This window comes from Betta splendens, chromosome 12 (genome assembly GCF_900634795.4).
Source record: "Betta splendens chromosome 12, fBetSpl5.4, whole genome shotgun sequence".
Taxonomy (NCBI): Eukaryota; Metazoa; Chordata; class Actinopteri; order Anabantiformes; family Osphronemidae; genus Betta; species Betta splendens.
Window position 1 is genome coordinate 11,424,447 of NC_040892.2, and position 18,745 is coordinate 11,443,191.

At 47.2% G+C, this 18,745-nt stretch overlaps 1 protein-coding gene across 3 annotated transcripts; it reads right to left on the bottom strand.

Moving 5' to 3' along the window:
• Nucleotides 1–1,774: 1,774 nt before the first annotated feature.
• On the bottom strand, nt 1,775–12,836 carry npy8ar (neuropeptide Y receptor Y8a). 3 transcript variants are annotated; one of them, XM_029169262.3, is made up of 5 exons: nt 12,647–12,836; nt 5,544–6,061; nt 5,219–5,460; nt 3,845–3,991; nt 1,775–3,732 (listed from the first exon to the last, which is right to left on the bottom strand). In XM_029169262.3, the coding sequence occupies exons 2-5, from the start codon at nt 5,850–5,852 to the stop codon at nt 3,300–3,302; spliced, it is 1,131 nt and encodes a 376-aa protein (XP_029025095.1). In that variant the 5' UTR covers nt 5,853–6,061; nt 12,647–12,836; the 3' UTR covers nt 1,775–3,299. The 3 variants fall into 3 exon arrangements, with proteins under 3 accessions (XP_029025095.1, XP_040929049.1, XP_055369330.1); XM_041073115.2 differs by lacking the exon at nt 12,647–12,836 and adding an exon at nt 12,465–12,629; XM_055513355.1 differs by lacking the exon at nt 12,647–12,836 and having other exon boundaries at nt 5,544–12,629.
• Nucleotides 12,837–18,745: the final 5,909 nt, after the last annotated feature.

Sequence of the window (18,745 nt, forward strand, 5' to 3'; positions counted from 1 at the left end):
ATATGACATCGCTGCCAAAAGCTGGCAGTGAAGCCGCCATGGGGCAAGAATCATCAACAGAGAGTCAAACTGAAGCGCGTTCATTTGATACATTGAATCGTTCATTTCCTTTTTTCAGTTTGTGTTTACGGGCCTCATTATTCTAATAGGCCTTTTTGTTTGATCTCCGCTTGGTGGACGTGTTAATATGCTGGCGTTACTGTAGCACGATTCATTTCACACACCATCACTGACTGGTTGTTGTTCTTTCGCTCTTGTTTGGTCTCCACCAACTGAGAGAGAAGAGAGAGAATATAACAAAATCAGACGGACTTATGATTAGGAGATATAGTTACGTAAGATGTTTGTTATTAATAGTGGCCATTTATTGGCTGCCGTCCTCCTGTCTGCATGCGCTCAGCACACAGAAAGCAGCTGTTTGGACCCAAACGTGTGCTCAGCTCGTGTTTCCTGCAGCAGCGGGGCCTCCTGTTCAACCAGCAGTTCCATTCGATGCGCATCGAGCGGCTCAACGGGCGCCGGCGCTGCTCTTCTCAGCGGCTGCTGAAGGAACGGAGCTGGTTTTTAATTTGCTGTGAGAGAGTCCGTTGGAGTGGAGATTTACATCCTCCGGGACTGCTTTTCTGGGAGAAACTTCACATGTTACGCAGCATGTTAGACGTTGGAGCAGCAACTCTGACCTCTATGTCGTGCTGTAAACTGGCTTTTGTGTCTTTCTCTCTAGATGTGTGCATTTAATTAGGGCTGTTTAGTCATGATTCAGTAGATTGGAGAAACCGAGGCCTTCGTTAAGACATCGCAGCCGTGCTTCATCCAGTCTCGGCTCAACAATTTACATTTTTAAGGAGAAAAATAACAAGTTGAACGTTTCCCGGGTCCAGACGAGCAGATTTAAATGGACCAAAGGGTGACATCAGCGCAACATCTGCTCCAAAAGACCTGGTTCAACAGGTTCACGTGGTCGCTGTCACCTGATGAGCAGAGACGTTTCTTTTGAACCTGCTTCGTTTCATCCTGACTCACGTTGTGATGTGCACGTTGAGCACAAGTGCAGGTCATTAAGAGTTTATTAAAACAGATCGATCCGGCTGCATGGAACCAATGCTGCCTGCTGAGTGAGCGCCTTTCAATCTTAATACGTCGTTTTTCATTCAAAGCCGCTCATAAACCTTCTGTTCAAGGTTACTGTGAAAGATCTATTTTTACGCTGGGTCTGATAGTAATGTTCTTATGAATGAGTTCTTCTCTATCTGAGACTCGTGTCCATCTGGTGCTGCTGGTCCTTGCGTCTCACAGGTGGAACTGAGCCCGTCCGTATGTTCCACATGCTGGAGCAGGACGGACCAACACAATCAGGTTTCCTCCCATCTCAGCTGCTTCCACAAGTTTGAGCGGGACGCAATTGCATTGGTTTTCTATTGGTTGATGTAAACTTTACATCAAATTGTATTTTGGGGATCACTGTTAGCCCTGTGTTTTGTCTCACAGACAGCTTCTGTGTGTGTAATGTTATGTGTTTGTAGATTCTGATCAGTTGAGCTGTGCCTGTATTAAAGCTCTCCATGAATTATTGTATTCTACTAATACTATGCTGCCGATTTGTGCACATACTGTTGGGTTAATTGATACGAGGGTAGTGACTTTGACAAACTGTCCACCCATGTTTGTCATTTAGTATATCTTTGCATCAACTTGCTCGTATTTATTATACTTTTTGCCATTGAGCTGGATTTCTGTGCACTCTATTACCAGACCAACCACCATAGACAGGACGTTAGCACACCCTGTTTAATGAAATGGTCACTATGAAGTTGACAAACCGAGAATTCAGCAGAGAACTAAATGGCTAAAACTCACAAGTTGTGATTAGAGCCGCCGTTGGAGATTCATAAAAAACGAAAACATAAGCAATTGCATTTGTGTTTTTCTACATAAACTGGTGATGAAATATGACCTGATCTCCACTAAAGTCCCAATATTTCCAAATAAAACAAATTGCGGTGAGATGCCTTTTAGGCCACTATGAAGTCATCCTCAACCAAACCCACAAATATTGCCATTGTTTATATTTGTGTTTTTTTTTTTTTTAAATCAGATCACGTTTCATGACCAGCTGATCCAGAATGACAACAAATAGTTCACTAAACCTGTAAATTATATTCACACCTGCAAAAAGAAGAAAACAGATTTAAATGAGGGCTCTTCTTGTGTCTGTTGGCAGTGACTGTTCCGTTCGTCACCTACAGTAGTGTCGCGCTGTGATTACTGCTACAGAAGATGCTGAAACCTTCCCACAAACGCGAATGTCCTTCAGAAGAAGTAAGGCATCGGTAACGACCTCATTCTGTTTGTTCCCTTCAGACACAGTGTCTGAATACTGAGTAGAGCAGCTCTGTCCCAAACGTTAACAGTTTGAGTTATACAATACATAAATGTTAAGAAGCCGCTTTAATCTGCATCGTATTAATTAACATATGTGTTCTACTATTGAATCAATTTACATTTACATATAAACATGCACTTGTTGTGTGTTACTATCACCCACAACCGACCTTCCGAAAGTCCATCGATCTTTAATTAGCTTTTTGGTTCTAGTTGTAAAGTTAATGAATATAAATAGCATTAAACCCTTTTATAATAAAATACGTCTCTAGCAGAAAAGGGTTTTCAGCTCGGTTGCTCACCGCAGAGGCTGAAGTATCCTCCAGAATGTTTCCCGATGACATCACTAGAACAGAATATCACCTCAGATGACATCATCATTTTAAAAATCATATTATCATTTTATAATATTAATCCCAGTTTCCTAGTTTCAAATAGACTGGAGTCAAACATGCTCGTATACAGTATGTTGTATCGCACACCAGCTCCTCTTGTGTTAAATGGTATAAACACTGAGTTGTGTTACTTAGTCCAAGTGTTCACAACAAGAAACCTTAGATTTGTGTTAATTACGAATGTCTAGTGTCTAAATGTTTCAGCACTCATCTGTCCTGTTAACTCTCTAAGCACATTACCTAAGTCCCAACTAGCTAATAACGTTCAGGACGACTCAGGAACCGCTGCCTTCGGCAAAGCTCCGCCCCCAGAAAGCTATTAATGATCGCATGACTGCAAACCAGCCTCTGCCTGTGGAGTCCAGTTGCTACTGAACATCTGTGGTCTTTCTGTTCCAGGGAGGCTATGGAATGAAGCAAAGGTGAACCTAAAGTCCTATTTGACTTTGACAAGTCACATTGTTCCAGCTGTCGGCCTCACAGGCCGCTCGCCTGCCAAACGCGGATCAGACACGCGTCCCCTCAGATGTGAATCGGTATTGTTTTAGCCGGGATGGCTGAGCTGATCTCAGGCCTGGGGGAGTTCATGTTCATGGACGTGGCTTTGGTCACGCCCTCGCTGCCCACGGTGGACAGGGGAAAGGCCTCGTAGCTCTCCGGCGCCTGGCTGCGGCACTGGCAGCGCAGCAGCGTCGCCCTCAGCTCCCGCTGGAAGTTGCTGTTGAGGAAACCGTACACCACGGGGTTAATGCAGGTGGACGCCATCGCCGTGAGGTGGCAGGCGGAGAAGACGGCGTCGTGCTGGCAGTCGGGCAGAGCCTGATGGTGCCAGTCAAACACTGTGTTGAAGACGTTGAGTGGCAGCCAGCACAGAGCGAAGGCCACGACGATGGCCAGCAGCATGACGTTGATCCTCTGGGCTCCTCGAGTCCTCCTGCTGCGCTCCAGCATGTCCCTGCATGACACCACAGGACAGAACCACGACCAGAACCAGTTCACTGATGATGCAGAGATGGGAGATATATGGTGCCGCGTGGCATTAATGAGAGAAAGCACAATTGTGTGACCTGCGTCGTCTCAGGCGCAGGAAGATCCTGAGGTAACAGAGCAGCACCAGCAGAAGGGGCAAACAGTACTGGAAGAGCAGCAGCGACGTGGTGTAGGCCAGACGATGCTTGTCTGACGGCCACAGCTCCATGCAGATCAGATGGTCCCTGGATGAACAGAACACACTGATGTGATAGAGACAACACGCTGAACTGGCATCTGTCTGTGGAAGATCCTCGTTATGGTCAGTGACGCCCCCGTCGTGACTTTGGCCTTCGAGGCTTTAACGTCAAAGCGAATTTTAAAATTCACTGCTGCTCCACACTGTGAGAAATTGGCCTCAGCTTCTAACACAGCCCAGCTCTGTGGAAGCAGAGGAGGCAGCGGGAGAATATTAGCAATCAGGTGCAGCCACTAGTGTCATGATTGAATATTGTAGGAGACGGAGGAGTGACGAAGAGGAAACGATGAATTCATTGCTCCGAATGCGGGAGGGTCAAATGGAGTGTCGTTAAGACTGTGGTGATCAGGAGCTACTTTGGTTGTAAGTGCATTTGAAATAAAATTAATTTACACTGAGCTGAGCTGATATCAGGAGAACAAGAATAGAAAGATGTTCTCCATTAGAAAAAAACAATTCAATCAAAGTTGCAAATGCAACGAATGCAAACCAACCAGAAGGTGAAGGTCATCTGCATCACATCGGACCCCTGGCTTTAATTACATTCATTTGTGCATGGAGCTCCAGTCAAGCTTTGTTTAAATACATTGTGGACCCGTCGGCACCTGTGATTCCTCCCCGTCAGCCTCTAATAGACTTGTGTGCATAAGTCTTGGTCTGGGCTCGAAGAATTGCATTTCATGGCAAAATGAGTCCCAAAATTGCAGCGCTCCTAATCCTCGTGTAATTCCTCGGACATCGCGCCAAAAAAAACAAGAGGAAAATGAAGCAGCGTGTCGGTGTTTACCGCAGGGTCTGCACCAGGCAGCCAACCCCTGCTCTGTGTGAAGCTGAACAGCTTCACAAGCCAACTCTAAAAGCCCCCCGGGGCCTTGACTTGAGTAGATTTCCTGCTAAACTTTGCATACGTTCAAATCCAGAAAACTGTGTGAGTAAAAAAAAAATGGATGGATGTATTAACCTCTACTAATAAATCTAAGCATGATCCCTTGGTACATCCCAATCACCAGCTTCCTTGGGTGTTATAGACACAAAATGACCAGAAAGAGATGAAAATGGTCACAAAGGAGGCAACACAAAATGACAGAAAACTATCTGAAACCACACAAAATGACCAAAGTGAGACATGAAGCCACCAAAAGCACCCAAAGCCCCACGTAAAGTGTCACAATGACACATAACCACGATAAACTCAAGGCGGAAGGTCTCTCACCTGAAAGGGTTGGCCGGAAGGCTGATGTTCTGGAACGGGTCGTTGGTGAGGATGTTGAAGGAGAGGAAGGGCAGCGAGATGAAGCAGGCCACCAGCCACGTCAGGCCCACGGCCAGGTAGGAGTGGCCGGCGGCGGGCGACCAGCCGGTGGGATGGAGGATGAGCTGGTGGCGCTCCAGAGCGATCAGCACCAGGGAAAAGACGGAAACCGTCACCGACATGCACTGGACGAAAGGCGTCACCTGGACGGGCGCAAAGGAGATGTGTGTAGTGATCAGCGAGTGTGTGTGTGTGTGTGTGTGTGTGTGTGTGTCTCTCCACCCACCTTACACAGCGCCTCTCCCAGCACCCATCGGTCCATCAGGGTGTATATGACGGTAACAGGCAGACACACCACGCACATCAGGATGTCGGAGCACGACAGGTTGGCGATCAGGATGTTGGTGACGTTGCGTAGCTCCTGTTGCCGGGCGATGATGAACACCAGGCCTGCGTTTCCCAGCAACCCGATGGCTATGACGGCGCTGTAGGCCACGATCAGGAAGGTGGCCCCGCCCACAGAGGGCGGGCACTGCGACGCGACCGCCCAATCGGAGGCCTCCCACGCACCGGGCAGGCTGCTGTCGTTGTACATGGCGGGGGGGGGGGTCGGCGCCCCGTCAGGGGTCAGAGTTGAACGGGGCCAGAGCCCGAGGCAGCGACTGAACTTCAACAAGCACACTAAGGGTTCAGCATTCAGGCTCTATGGCCAGACCTTTACCAAGCAAACTGAAGAAGATGAGCGCTTGTGACAACAGAGTCAGATACAGACATCCTCCTTCTCTACATTCTGGTGGATATAACCTGCAAAGGACAGAAAACACCAAGAATGAGCTGGAGGATTCTCTGGAGGAGACGACCCAACATCCGCTGCCTTTTCATTATTACTGGTGCCAGCTGAGGGTGTTGAGCGCTCAAGCTCAAAGGCTGAAGGCACACGGACCCACATGCAGAGGCGCGGAGGCCACAGCTGCACCTCCACAGGCCGCTGAGCCTCGGTCTGTACGGATCGACTGGGTGCTCGCTCGCTGGTGGAGCCGAGTAGCTTTGGGCTGCGATGAACCGCAGCCTCTCATCCTGAGATCAGCGCACCCTCCTCCACGCGCATGGAGACGCGCTGGGCGACAGCTGCTCGCTGCTCCCACTCTGGAGGCCTGCGTTTGTCTTTCTCCACCATCCGCCCGCCCGCTCGCGCCAACGCTGCCCTCGCTCGCATGCGCGTGACTCGATTCGCTGTGCGCCGAGAGCAGCGAAACTGTGCAAGCGTCAGGCGGGGGGAATAATCCTACAGGGTTTTCGAGACGGCCCCAATCAGAGGACAGCTGTTCACGCGCCACAAGTGGAAGGAATCGTCAAGGTGCAGCACCTGATACATGAGCATGACGAAGGGATGGGCCTCAAAATCAAGGCTAAAATCTGGAGAGGAATCTCATAATTCAGACAAAGGAAGTGAAATAAACGTCCCATGACTTATCATTACTGCAGCGTAGGAGGCTGCCTGTCGGCAGGCGCTCCGAAGCATCTGCTCCTGTGATTTTAAGGGTTTCATGCAGCTTCGATACGGCCGATCAGATACGAGCGTCCTGAAACCAGGTCGCGTTAGTCACGCCGTGTTCCGTGGCCGTGGGCTGAGGTTGAGGAAGTTTCTGACACAAGCTTTGCCTCGTCGTTGTCTTCTCCCCTTGTGCTGCTACATGTACGACGTGCTGTGATTTGTGAATATTCACCAGCCCGTCTAACGCTAATTCAACACTTAGGATGACTAGTGATTCCAGCCTTAATGCTAATAATATCTTAAAATCATGCAAAGACAGAAGTGGACTTTACATATTTATGACTCAGCTTGTCTGATTCTATCCCACTGAGAGCTGGTGTGAATACAGTTATGTTAAAGTGTGACAGCTGAACCCAGGATGAGAGAATGGTAATTAAGCTGAGAAGCTGAAGACAAACACACCAGCAACCAACACATTCACACAAAGCAGCAGGACAGAAAGTACAGTATGAATAATATAAGACTGAATCCATGCCGAGGAGTCGTGGGTCTTGCACATTTGATTATTCGCTCCACGACGACTCTTGTTTCTGTTTGATTTCATTTAAATTGTAAAATTGTGTGGAGCTGACAGATGCATCACAACAACTGTCCGTATGGAGACGACGTGAAAGCACATGAATAATACAAATCGCTGGAAAGTGGCATCGTCACGTCCATTTCAGGTAGGAGTGGATTGTGTTTATGCTGTGATTGATCCTCTGGAGACCATGAAGCATTTTATTAGAATCCAGTTTGTTTGCCAGTCTTGAATTCCTGATGATTTCTTTAGTTTGATAACTGGCGTTGAACGTTGCAGGCAGTGAAGCGAAGGCGAAGGCACGGTGACAATGGTTGTGTTGCAGCTGCACACGAGTGAGTGGTGTGGAACTGGGGCAGCCTGCATCTCAGGCTACTTAATCCGGTTTGTAGTAAATAGCACTGACTTTGTGGGGAAGAAGGGAGATAATCACTGATTGTGTGGCGTTCAGGGTAATCACGCTCACTTCTATTCTTTGACATCTTGGTGTCTTTGTTGAAACACGCGGGCCGTCAGCGCGGGTGAAACGATCCTGGAGGTTTGATGTCTGTTGGGATTCAAAGTGTCTTTGCAGCTGGCGGGAGAGTAAGTTCACACAATGGGTGTGGAGCTGGGAGGGCGAGAGAGGGAGAGAGAGAGAGAGAGAGAGAGAGAGAGAGAGAGAGAGAGAGAGAGAGAGAGAGAGAGAGAGAGAGAGAGCGAGGGGAGGACGAAGTCAAGGACGCAGTGGCACAAAGAAAATCTCCCACATTGGCGCAGATGGCGTCTTCACACTTTGCTTCACACTGGACAGACTGTTATGTTCCTGAATCACAAAACAAGCGCAGATCTGTACCTTAGCCTGAGTTACTGAAGAGCAACCTGTTACATAGGATGTCAAGCTCTGTCGAAACCATGCACAACCTCAGCCCAAAAGCCCCGATTTGCCGCCTCGCTCCGTCCTTTGTGACGGCTAACCGGACGCTTAGCGTTAGCCGCCACCGCGGCTAATTTCTCCAGCGAAGCTCGTCTTATGCATTCCCATAGAGCAGGAGCCACGCGGCCGCAGATCAAACGGGACCCTCGTCAACATCCTCTCCAGTTACTACTATCCCCACCTCGTCTGATGCTACTTCAAAGTTCCAGAGCCGCGGCCTGATCTAAATAAGCTCCGCTGGCAGCCTGATCCGGCGTCGTAGCGACTCGCGGATGTTAATCTTTCCAAAAATTGTTTATTACTGAGCTGATCCCGATTTCACCGCTGATGGAATTCACATTCTGCCCGACAGCTGTGTTCCAATTTGTGCTGTGGTGAGGACATAATTCAGATTCCGTAGCCCTGATGCTGTCAGTGAAAAACTGCAAAGTAATCACAACACAACGGCGCTTTGATACGCGGCCGTGTGATTGTCGCTTTGTTTTGGCTGAAGGAGGACGGAGGGTGTTTGCTACAGACATCTGCAAGGTGCTAATCTGTCCTCGATCTGCCAGCAGCTGAGAGACAAACACGATTATCATGCAAATAGATGTGGAAGTGCACAGCCGGCCCCCGTTTTGCGTCTGCCCTCGTGTAACGGCAGGCGTTTAACCATCGAGTGCAGGGTCGGGTCGGGTCAGAACCCTCCTGACGCCTGAAGGCCGAAGCCTTTGGAAAGGTTGGACACGTTTGGTGGTGTCTGACAAGGAGAGTGTTGATGCCAGCAGGGCAGAGGCAGAGACAGTGTGATGATGAGGGCCCAACGGGCCTTTTACCCAGCATCCTCTGCCCTCAGCACCACTGTGTGACATGAAGGAACCAGAGAGGTGACGACTTTGATGCTGTCAAGTCAGGAGCTAATTTAGAGGCCATTGTGAGTCTATTGAGTCCATGTGAACGGGAAGATGGAGGAAGACAGAAACACGCAGAGTGGGCAGATCGGATGGAAGTGAAGTCATTCCATATTCATATCACATGTTTATCGATGAGCTGCCCAATCGATGAGCTGGGAACGGACGTGAGGCCCCGCTTATTTACTCCGCTGTATGAAAAGCATCCACTGAGCCATCACTCAGTGGGTGCGTCCTCCGCCTGATAGCAGACATATTGGATGTGACTGGTGGAGCACAGGCCTCCCACGCTGTGGGTTATTAACGAGCCGCTCACAGACCATCGTGCCAGCGATCAGATCTGCTGCGTGCGTCCGGGCGCTTTTGGAAATTTCATGCACGACGGCGCGATGTGGACAAAAAGCCTGACAGCTTCCACTGTCACTGTCACTGAGCTACGTCCACACATCCAACCCAAAGGTTCCAATGTTATTTCCAATAGTTCAGTCAGGTGTCTGATTCATCAGCTGGGGACCATGAACAGATCCATCCAAGGCATGGTCAACATTACACGTTCAGCACTGATCGCTTCAACAGCTGGTTCCTTGGTTCCGCGGCTGCTGTAGTCGTCTGCACCTCCTGTACCTGCTGCTTGTTCGCCACTTGCTTGCTGTCATTTCTAATTTCTAGGGCAGATTGAATTTCAAGTGATAAATTCGTGCTCAGATTCACAATATTGAGTCTTGATACACAACTACAAGAAGTGTTTTGTAGTTTTTGTAGCGTTTCCCTTTCGGTCTAATTAAATATGAAACCTCTCACTTGTCAGGCTCCGTCAAAGCGCTGCAGCCGCATCACACACCAACATGATGCTATTTTGGTCGCTGAAAGGCTCTTAATTGTGCAATAGAACAGTGAGGTTTCACTGTAAGTCTACGTCTTTCATTTCTCTCCACACTGTCCAGTCAATATAACGAGACAGGAGTTGTCGTCCCAACTGGAGAAGCGCAGCTTCCTGAAGGAGCGTCATAGCATCGTACTGCAGTTACCGATCGTGGCCTTCACACGTTTTGGCTTCAAACAAGCGAGAGAAGCAACAGACTGAGCCCCTGAAACGCTGTCCTTCCAAAGCGACGGCGCTTCGCTGAGAGAGGCCCAGCAGGCGAATGACTCATGCCGTCAGTTTGCTGCTCAGAGAGAACAGTTTGTGTTGGATGCCTAGAAAATCACATCAGCGTCCAGCTCCTCTTCCTTTACGTTATTAAAATGGCAACACCTCCATCCTTCGCATCTCTGTGTCTGCTGCTGACACTTAGAGGCTGTTTTCATTCGTAATGGAAAAATAGGAGTCGCACGTTTTTTAATGGCTTCCTCCTAATTTCCATAACAAAAAGGGAGATTGTCAAACCTGGAGAAACTCACATCCTCAGTAAATGCAGCCGCAGCCTACAAATTTCTCTTTCTTTCCGTAGCTTCTACCCAAACGTTTCAGAGCCTTTATTAAACCGAGGCAACACTTATTTCTGCCTTTCACTCTCTCGCCCATATCAAAAGCTCCTTTATTATCCCACAACAAGAATGCAATTATAATATGTCCTCTTAAAACGTCCTGTACGTCCACTGCAGTGACGCGATGCCTCAAACTGTAATTAAATGTCCACTTTGTGCGGAGCCACGTCCAATGATCCACTTCATGAAGATGAATGAGCATTAGCAGAGGGCACGGACTCCAATTGAGCAGACCTGGATCTCGTCTACACACGGAGGAGATGAGGCGATGGGACACTTTGCTATATAGGTCCAAAAAGCTGAAAAGCGAGAACTTTTTCTTTGATAACTGAGCTGCAGAATTGTATTGTTGTTAGCTTATTTAACTGACCATTTGGGCAATTGGTGAATTTGTTTTAAAGCATCAACAATTTAATTATGAAATGAGCTGTTTTAATTGTTACCTCTTAAGTTCCCTAATTGCTGCACATAAACCAATGATAGCCACATTATGTCATATATTATTCTAATTATAATATTAGTGGACACACTTTCTGCTTAAGGTAGTGGACAACTGCAGGACACCAAAACGGCACCAGGAGAACTGAAAAACATGGGAATATTCCACATAGACGCAGGAACGGTGGGTCTGTGCTCTGCTGCTCTGCTGCTGCAAGCGGTGACTCCGCACCGTGTCCTCACACTCGGCTCGGCCGTTGTTTCCTGAAGGGATCACTGAACCCCTCGGTTGACAGGAGCACACGCGGGAAAGGACAAGCTGGCAGCACTGCAGGCAAAGTTCAGAGCAACGAACCGTGAACTGAGAAACCAGCCGCACCTGACGGACCTGCCAGGACTTCAGCAACATCCGCTCTCATCTTTCACCTCAGATGAGTGTGTCAACATCCCAGTTAACTCTTCTCCGTCCGCTCGACCTCAGAAAGCGACCCTCACACCTTCCACCCAGACCATCACCCAAATCTGCGCTTTGGGTTTTAGTGCGATTCTCACCGGTTATTAGAGGCACAAGCTTCTGGCTGGCGTGTTCAAGGTGTTGACCATGACAATTGGGTTGATCCTCTGGGGACCAGCAACAATCTAACTAAAGACAGTAATCCTCAGCATCACCATGTGTACTTTGGGCATTTGACCAGCAGAAGGTTCTGCTGTCAGAGATACTGACACAGAACTAACAGGAACAGCTATTACAAGTGCGGATGATGAGCGTTTCAGCTACACAGTAATTTTTCCTTTAGTCTATTTTAAGGACACAAAGAAGAAAAACTCTCTTCGGTTGCCAACTAATTTACTCATTTTAAACAAACGGAGCTTTTCAACCTACGTCTAAACACAACAGGAGTCTGTGGGTGTGATGACATAAAAACAGTCTCAGACATGTTCATTAAGATCGTCCACATTAATATGCATCATCCCTGCAGCAACCTCACGTCAACACACAGGCTTGTACGTCCGTGAGCATGCATGATTTTACATGTAATAATAGTAATAATAATAATAATAATAATAATAATAATAATAATAATAATAATAATAATAATAATAATAATAATGCCGTCTGTCTAATCATTAAGAATCATGCTTTCACTTTTCCGTGCGTAAATAGTTTCGAAGGATCCAGTTCTCGACCTTTAGAATCACTAACATGTCAATGTTGTTATATTCTACTACATTAAAGTTATTTTGCGCACCATCCACTAATTAGAGGCTCAGTTAAAGACTTTACGCCCATTTGCATTCACTACATCAAATGCTCCCGAAACTGAAGTTGTGGGAAGTGCTGATGTGTGCGTGATGTTCCGTCGGTGGATCTCCACACGGCTGGAGTTCCTGGTACAAACCCGCTGCGATCCAAACGCGCGCTGGCTCGTCAGAACCACCGCGGTTCTGCCTCAGTAAGTTACAGAAACATCTGTGCCCGTCGCCTGCCACGATCCAGCTGTGGAATCCAGCTGCGTGCGACCCGCTTTGAGGACAAAGGACCGGACTGTGTGAGCGAGAGAAGGCAGAGCGCAGCACTCACCTGTCCGCGATGCCCGCGTCGCGTCCGCGTCCACAGACGGTGGCACAGCTCTGCGCGGCGAGGACGCGCATATGCATATATGAGAGTCTGTGTGCGTGCGTGCGCGCGCGCCGCGTGCCGCGTGCCGCGCCGTGCAGGTCTGCGCAGTTTGTTGTCGGGAGGGGAGAAGCTGCGCAGAGAAGATTTGATGTCAAAGCTTCATTATTCAAAACTCCGAGCTCCTGTGGGAGCCGAGAGGCACAGCAGAAGAAGAAACTGCACCAAATGAAGGGATGCTTTCACAATAAGACTCAGCCACACTCATTAACAGAACATAATGGATTGCGGGGCTGTGGATTATACTGTGTTATTATTAAAGTCAGTGTCTGGCGTGAAACAAAGAAGGACACATCAAAACTTAGTGGATTTTATCAAAGTATCCAATGTTATATAGTTCAAGACTTTAAAATTAATTAGAGGACATTTACTTGTTTAGTCTGATGATGGCAGCGGTTCAGGAACAACCAGTCACTTTAGAGCTTTAATCCTGATGAGGCCTCTCAGATCTGTGATTGATGACCAGAATTACCACATCGATGCAGAAAGAATACCTTTTACTCCTGCAGCTTTGTCCTTGTATCAACTTGGGCTACTGTACTTAAAACATTCTAAAAAAACGTTTGCATTAAGTGATCCTCAGTGAGATGAAACAAACGTAGGCTGGATGTGATGCGAGCGATGTGAGCAATGAGAAACCAATCCTGGACCAGGTGAGCTGCTTGCCATTTGCTTAAAACCAAACCTACAGTAGCCTGACTTTGATTGGGTGAAAATGAAATATATTAATACACAATTAGCATCAAGACAAAGGCTCACGTCATCTTCTGGTATTAACCACAGGAGCGTCTCCTGGAACAGCCTCTGTGGCAGCTGTTGTTCCAGACATTCCTCATCAGGGAAATAAGCATTAAAACCCTGTTATGATTATGGAACCAACACAGGTTCCAGAGAGAGAGCAGCGGGCGACCGACTGTCTGTCACACCTGTCAATCAACGCCCACATGACAGACATCAAAGCTTCTGCAGGCTCTTCTAACAGAGCAATGACGCCCAGAATTACACTGCAAGGAAGCATCGCAGGGAAAATGTAAATAAATACCAAAGACATGATAATAACAAATCTGTGGGGTGAGAAGGAGCTTGAGTGTAGGATTATGAAACATCCAGCTGACTCAGGCTGCTCGACTTTACGGGAAATGACTCCTAAAATGTTGCTGTAACATAAAGAATCAGCAAAGAAGAAAATAAATGAGGAACTTTGGACTGAGTCCGAACAATTCGCTGTGAGGATTACTCTAGATTTCCAAAGTCTCCGAGATGGACTGAAAGAGACTAAAAGAAAAATGAATCTGGGTAAAAAAAAAGCCACTGACGGTGGAGGCGAGAACAATTGCACGTGGTGTTTGCTTCAGGCTGCTCTACAGTAATGGCTGTTATTTGGGATGCGACCTTGGGAATGTTCAGTGGCGCAGCATCAGTGCCAGACACGTTGGAGGTGAGTCTGAGAGACGGGCCAATCTTCAGGCGGTAAATGCTCTCACCAACTCCCCCCATGTCTGCGTGTGCAGTCACATCGGGTTTAGGACCAGCACGCCGTCGAGTTCAAACCCGCGCTGAACACACGTTTGTAGGCGCTGCCTTTATGATCCTGCCACGTAAACGATTGCTTTAAAATGACAGCAAAGCTTGTTACTGTAAGTATTTAATGACTAGTTTGTTACACAGTTACACAGTGGCAGGTGGAGACCAAGGTCAGAAAAGAAACACACCTGAACAGAAAAGACAGTAAACCCACAGCGCCACCAACTGGCCGGGGGAGAACTGGAACGTGTGTGAATGACGTGCGTGAAACCACCGGCAGCTCGTGTGTGTGTCACTGGATCAGCAGCATTATTCGCTGTAATCCCTTTAAGGCGTCGCTCTGCTGGAAGATAAGTCGGCTTTTTGCTGGTTTGTGTTTTAAAAAACGGGAGCCCGTCGTTTTTAGAGGTCGACCGGGACCCGATGTGATGAAAATAAACTTAGTGAGTCATCAAAGACGCGTAGCAGTAATAACAGATAGTTTGCTTGCAGTCTACAGGTGCTGGATGCTGCAGAGCCCACTGTCATCAGTCATTCGGCGCGCACATTAAAGCTGCAGGCCTCATCAGCACCGAACAGACTCCAGAGCCTTGATTGTGCTTCTCGGGTTCCGCTCCTGCTCACGGACAGTTTTGGCGCGATGAGGACATTTCAAAGCAGAGAAGATGGAAGTCTAGCTTCCTTTTGACATGCCAGCGGTGCAGCGGTGGGTGACATCGCACTTTGTGATGAGACAGGAGGGAGAAGACTGATGTACTGCACAAACTTGGCTGAGGCTGAGAATTGAGGTCTGGTGTAACACAGCACTGACGTTTCAGCCTGACGTTCTGCTACTGGTTTTCAGCATTGACGTGAATCTCCGTGTGGACATTTAAAGGCTGAGAGGACGTGCTTGTCGCCCTCCTCCACCTGTCTGACCCGAGTCCGTCAGGAGGGAGGGGAACCTGATCGAGCCTCAGTGCCATTCATAGACTTCCTTCCTTCCAAACCTCAGCAGGGATTAAAGACACATCAGCACAAAGGCGGGTTCTCTACATGTGGCAGCTCCCTGCAAGCACAGAACAAGACAGAAGTGACATTTAAGCGTCTTATCCTGACAACAACAACACCACAATGCAGAAATCCTCCAAAGCTCTAACCTTTTAAACACATGACATGAATGCACCTTATTCCAGGCAGACGCTGCACTGAGTTCAGGTTATGAATCAATGCCAACTGAAACAGGTGAGTTTGGTTGTAACAAGTCAGATCAGTGAACAAGCGGCTGTGAAGAAGCAGACCTCGTATTGTTCAGGATCTGTGAAGATAAAACCTCCTTAAAACCGAGATGTTCATTTTGAAGATAAACATAAATAACATAAATAACATCTGGAGAACATCTACACTGAAGTATGCTGTTATTTACTGGACGTGTGTCATAATTGTTGTGTGTAATCATCCATATCCGTCCATAATAAGCTATTTTAGTTTCCTATCATTCGAGTTCGGGTGGTTTCACAGTTTGGCTTCATTCTCGAGCTCATGACTGTTTGAGTGTTGAAGCCGTCGGCTGGACTCTCAGTCGTGGAATGATAATTTGAAGTGATAAAGAAAACAACAGCTCAGCAAGTCGACCCAAAGCATGTGAATTCCTCCTCGGTGCTGGTTCTGCTGAGCAGATGGACGGTCCCTTGGCCACAGACGGCGTCCACATTACCAAGACACGCTTGTAGTCGCTCTGCTTCTCGCCGCGGCCGGCAAACGACCTCTTACTTTCCGCGGTGACATGATACAGAGCTGTAATAATCATCACACTGTGTGGTTTCCACTAAAAATGGCCGCTGTCTGGCGAATAGCAAGTGCCAGCTTTTGCGTGACGCGCCCGGTCCGCCTGGACTGACAGTCGTCCATCTGTTGAGCTCATTTAGACGCTTTCTCAGCTCTGGCCTGCTCCTCACAGACTCTCCCTGCTTCCTCTGATTTCCTCTGCAGCCGTCTGCCTGTTAGCAGTTAACGATACAGTAATAAGAAGTTTGTTGCAGAACAGCTGCAGCTAAAAAGCGCAACTTGCGAACATCTTTAATGCGCGTCCATGAAAAAGATGTTCACACAGTTGTTGGTGCCAGAGCCCAAAGCGAGACGGCGCCGACGGGCAGGTCAGCCTGCAATTAGTGCAAATGCGATGCGTTTCCATGGCAACAACAGGCCACAACTTTGATCCAGTGATCAGGACACTGTAGAAAGGCTGCGGCTGAGGTTTGTGCTGCGCCACAGGAGGTTGAAGGTGAGATGCAGCAGGAAAAGTGGGGTTTGCTGAAAGGTAACAACTCGCTCTGCCTCTTTGGTTCTTTCCACTCTTTTCTGCTCGTCTTTCTGACGTCTCATGCAAAGACTCAGCTACAGTGCCGTGAAAAACAGGCTCATTTGTTTGGCTGATGGTGGATCTGGACCAAGAGCTGCTGTAAGCGATGCATTAGATGTGAGTAAAGAACACAAAACCTTAGTTTCGAAACCTTTTAAAGCTAATGTTCTGAGAATAAAGGCCTGTGTTGTTATTTCATCTAGTCCAGGGAGGAATTTATTATTTACAAAGTTAATCTACAAACGCTTCAAAAAAATACTGTTTCAAATTTGATTAATAACTGTGAAACAGATTAAAGGTCATGCATTTAAAAGCTAAGAGCTGAATGTGAGGTCTGCACTTGACTGCAAAAGATGCTGGTTATGCAATAATCAAAACGTTGATTTGATTCTTATTACTCTCATATTCAGTGCCTGGCACTGCTGGAGAAAAAACTTTCCATTTTTGCTGGCTGGAGTTCCCCAAGGCTCTGTTCTCAGGACTCTTATTATACATAGAATCTAATATCATCTCCAACACGAATAAGGACTCATCGATAATTGCTTTTATAATTCACTTTCAGGTTAATTTTTAGCAACTTGATCATGTAGATTTTTGTAGAAGCTGTTTTAGATTTTATTTTAATATTCTGATTTTATTTTACCATATTTGATTTAATCCTATTTCTGTGCAACAGAAATTCCTGATGTTTGTATAGTTTTCATTAGTCCCAGATCCACTTTTTTAAATGAACACTTCAAATCGTCAGCTCAGTGTCCTTCCGCCAGTGGTTCTGGATACTCGGTAGTGAGCAGAAAGCAAGCAGCCAAAATAGTTTAATGGGAAACACCACTAAGCAGCCTCACGGGAGCTGTCTCCTGTAATTGGGCATCATTACAGTGAAATTGGCTTTTCTAAGACTCACCGTCCCCGACTGCTCAGGCACAGACAGTGCTGCCTTCCTCCAGTCAATGACCACAATACTACTTTTAGAGAAAAAAGTTGCGTAATGGCTGGAATTCATCATTTCAAAAGCTGAGGACACAGAAAAGGTGCATGTTTCATTAAATGAGGAAAAGAAGACGTTAAAGCCGTAGCGGTGTTAATCATATTGAACATCCTGCAATCATGGACTCAAATGCATGGGAATGTGTGACAGACCTGGAGACCGATTTATAATCAAATGATGCACAGAATTATCAGCCGCTTTTTGTGTCGAGAAGTTGAACAGTGAGTTCCAGGATTTTTAAACTTAGCAATTAAAATGTACTTAGTAAATGTTCCACCTACACCAAATGTTAGATGTGAGACTGATGTGAGACAGATGTGCATGTGGTCCTGGACCATCACAGCTCTAGTTAACACTCTTTCAGAGCTCTCAGCCCGGACTGACGCACCATAAAACCCCTGCAATCATTTCTCCCAGGAATGTATGATATGGCTGGATGATAAGAATCCCATTATCTCTCACTCTCAGCATCATTATCGTTCTTTCTGTCAAGATGCTTTTGCCTTGAACAGCTCTGCCATTATCAGAGATGGACCTTTTCAGATCATCTGACATTACCAAAAAATGGCCTCGTCTTTTCGGCCTTCTTTTTTTTTGTAATCTCAGACTTTCAATTTGCTGTCAGACTGCGGCTCGGCGGAAACGTGAGGCGCAGCACAGGCTCTGGGAAAAGAGCAGATCTTTGTTATTGTGTGACAAGAGGCGATGTGAAAGTCAGAGTTATTTCTCAGTGCGGACGTGTGCCGGCTCCATGTGGGAGTGTAGAATGCCCAGGACTCTTCACCCGAACACGCAGCGCTCGCATTGATTGGCTGTGACATTTTCTTTAATAGTCATGGCATTCGGTTTGTCTCAGCGTGCGAGTAGCTGCAGGTGGCAGCGACATGCGGAGGAGTGAGCGTCAAGTCAAGGAGGAGGAACACTATATGCACTTGCTTCACTTCCGCTGGGCTCTTTATTCAATCTACTTTATAAAGAGACCGAAAATACCAGCACAATCAAAAGGGGGTTTGCTGTGTTTGACCAATTTATCTCATTGAGCTGAGCTTCATCATCGTAGTGAAGTCAGTCATTCAGTCACTGTGAAGCCACAGATACACTCTTCATTAGGGATTCAAAAGTGTCATCTGGCTGCGCTGCTCCCTTTAGT

Bases quoted from the DNA above. Each gene is read 5' to 3' on its own strand.
- npy8ar (XM_029169262.3), bottom strand. From the start codon at position 5,852: ATGTACAACGACAGCAGCCTGCCCGGTGCGTGGGAGGCCTCCGATTGG. The intron at 3,992-5,218 runs GTGAGAGACCTT...CTGTTCATCCAG, and splicing joins CTTCCGGCCAACCCTTTCAG to GGACCATCTGATCTGCATGG. The intron at 3,733-3,844 runs GTCACACAATTG...GGTGTCATGCAG, and splicing joins CTGCGCCTGAGACGACGCAG to GGACATGCTGGAGCGCAGCA.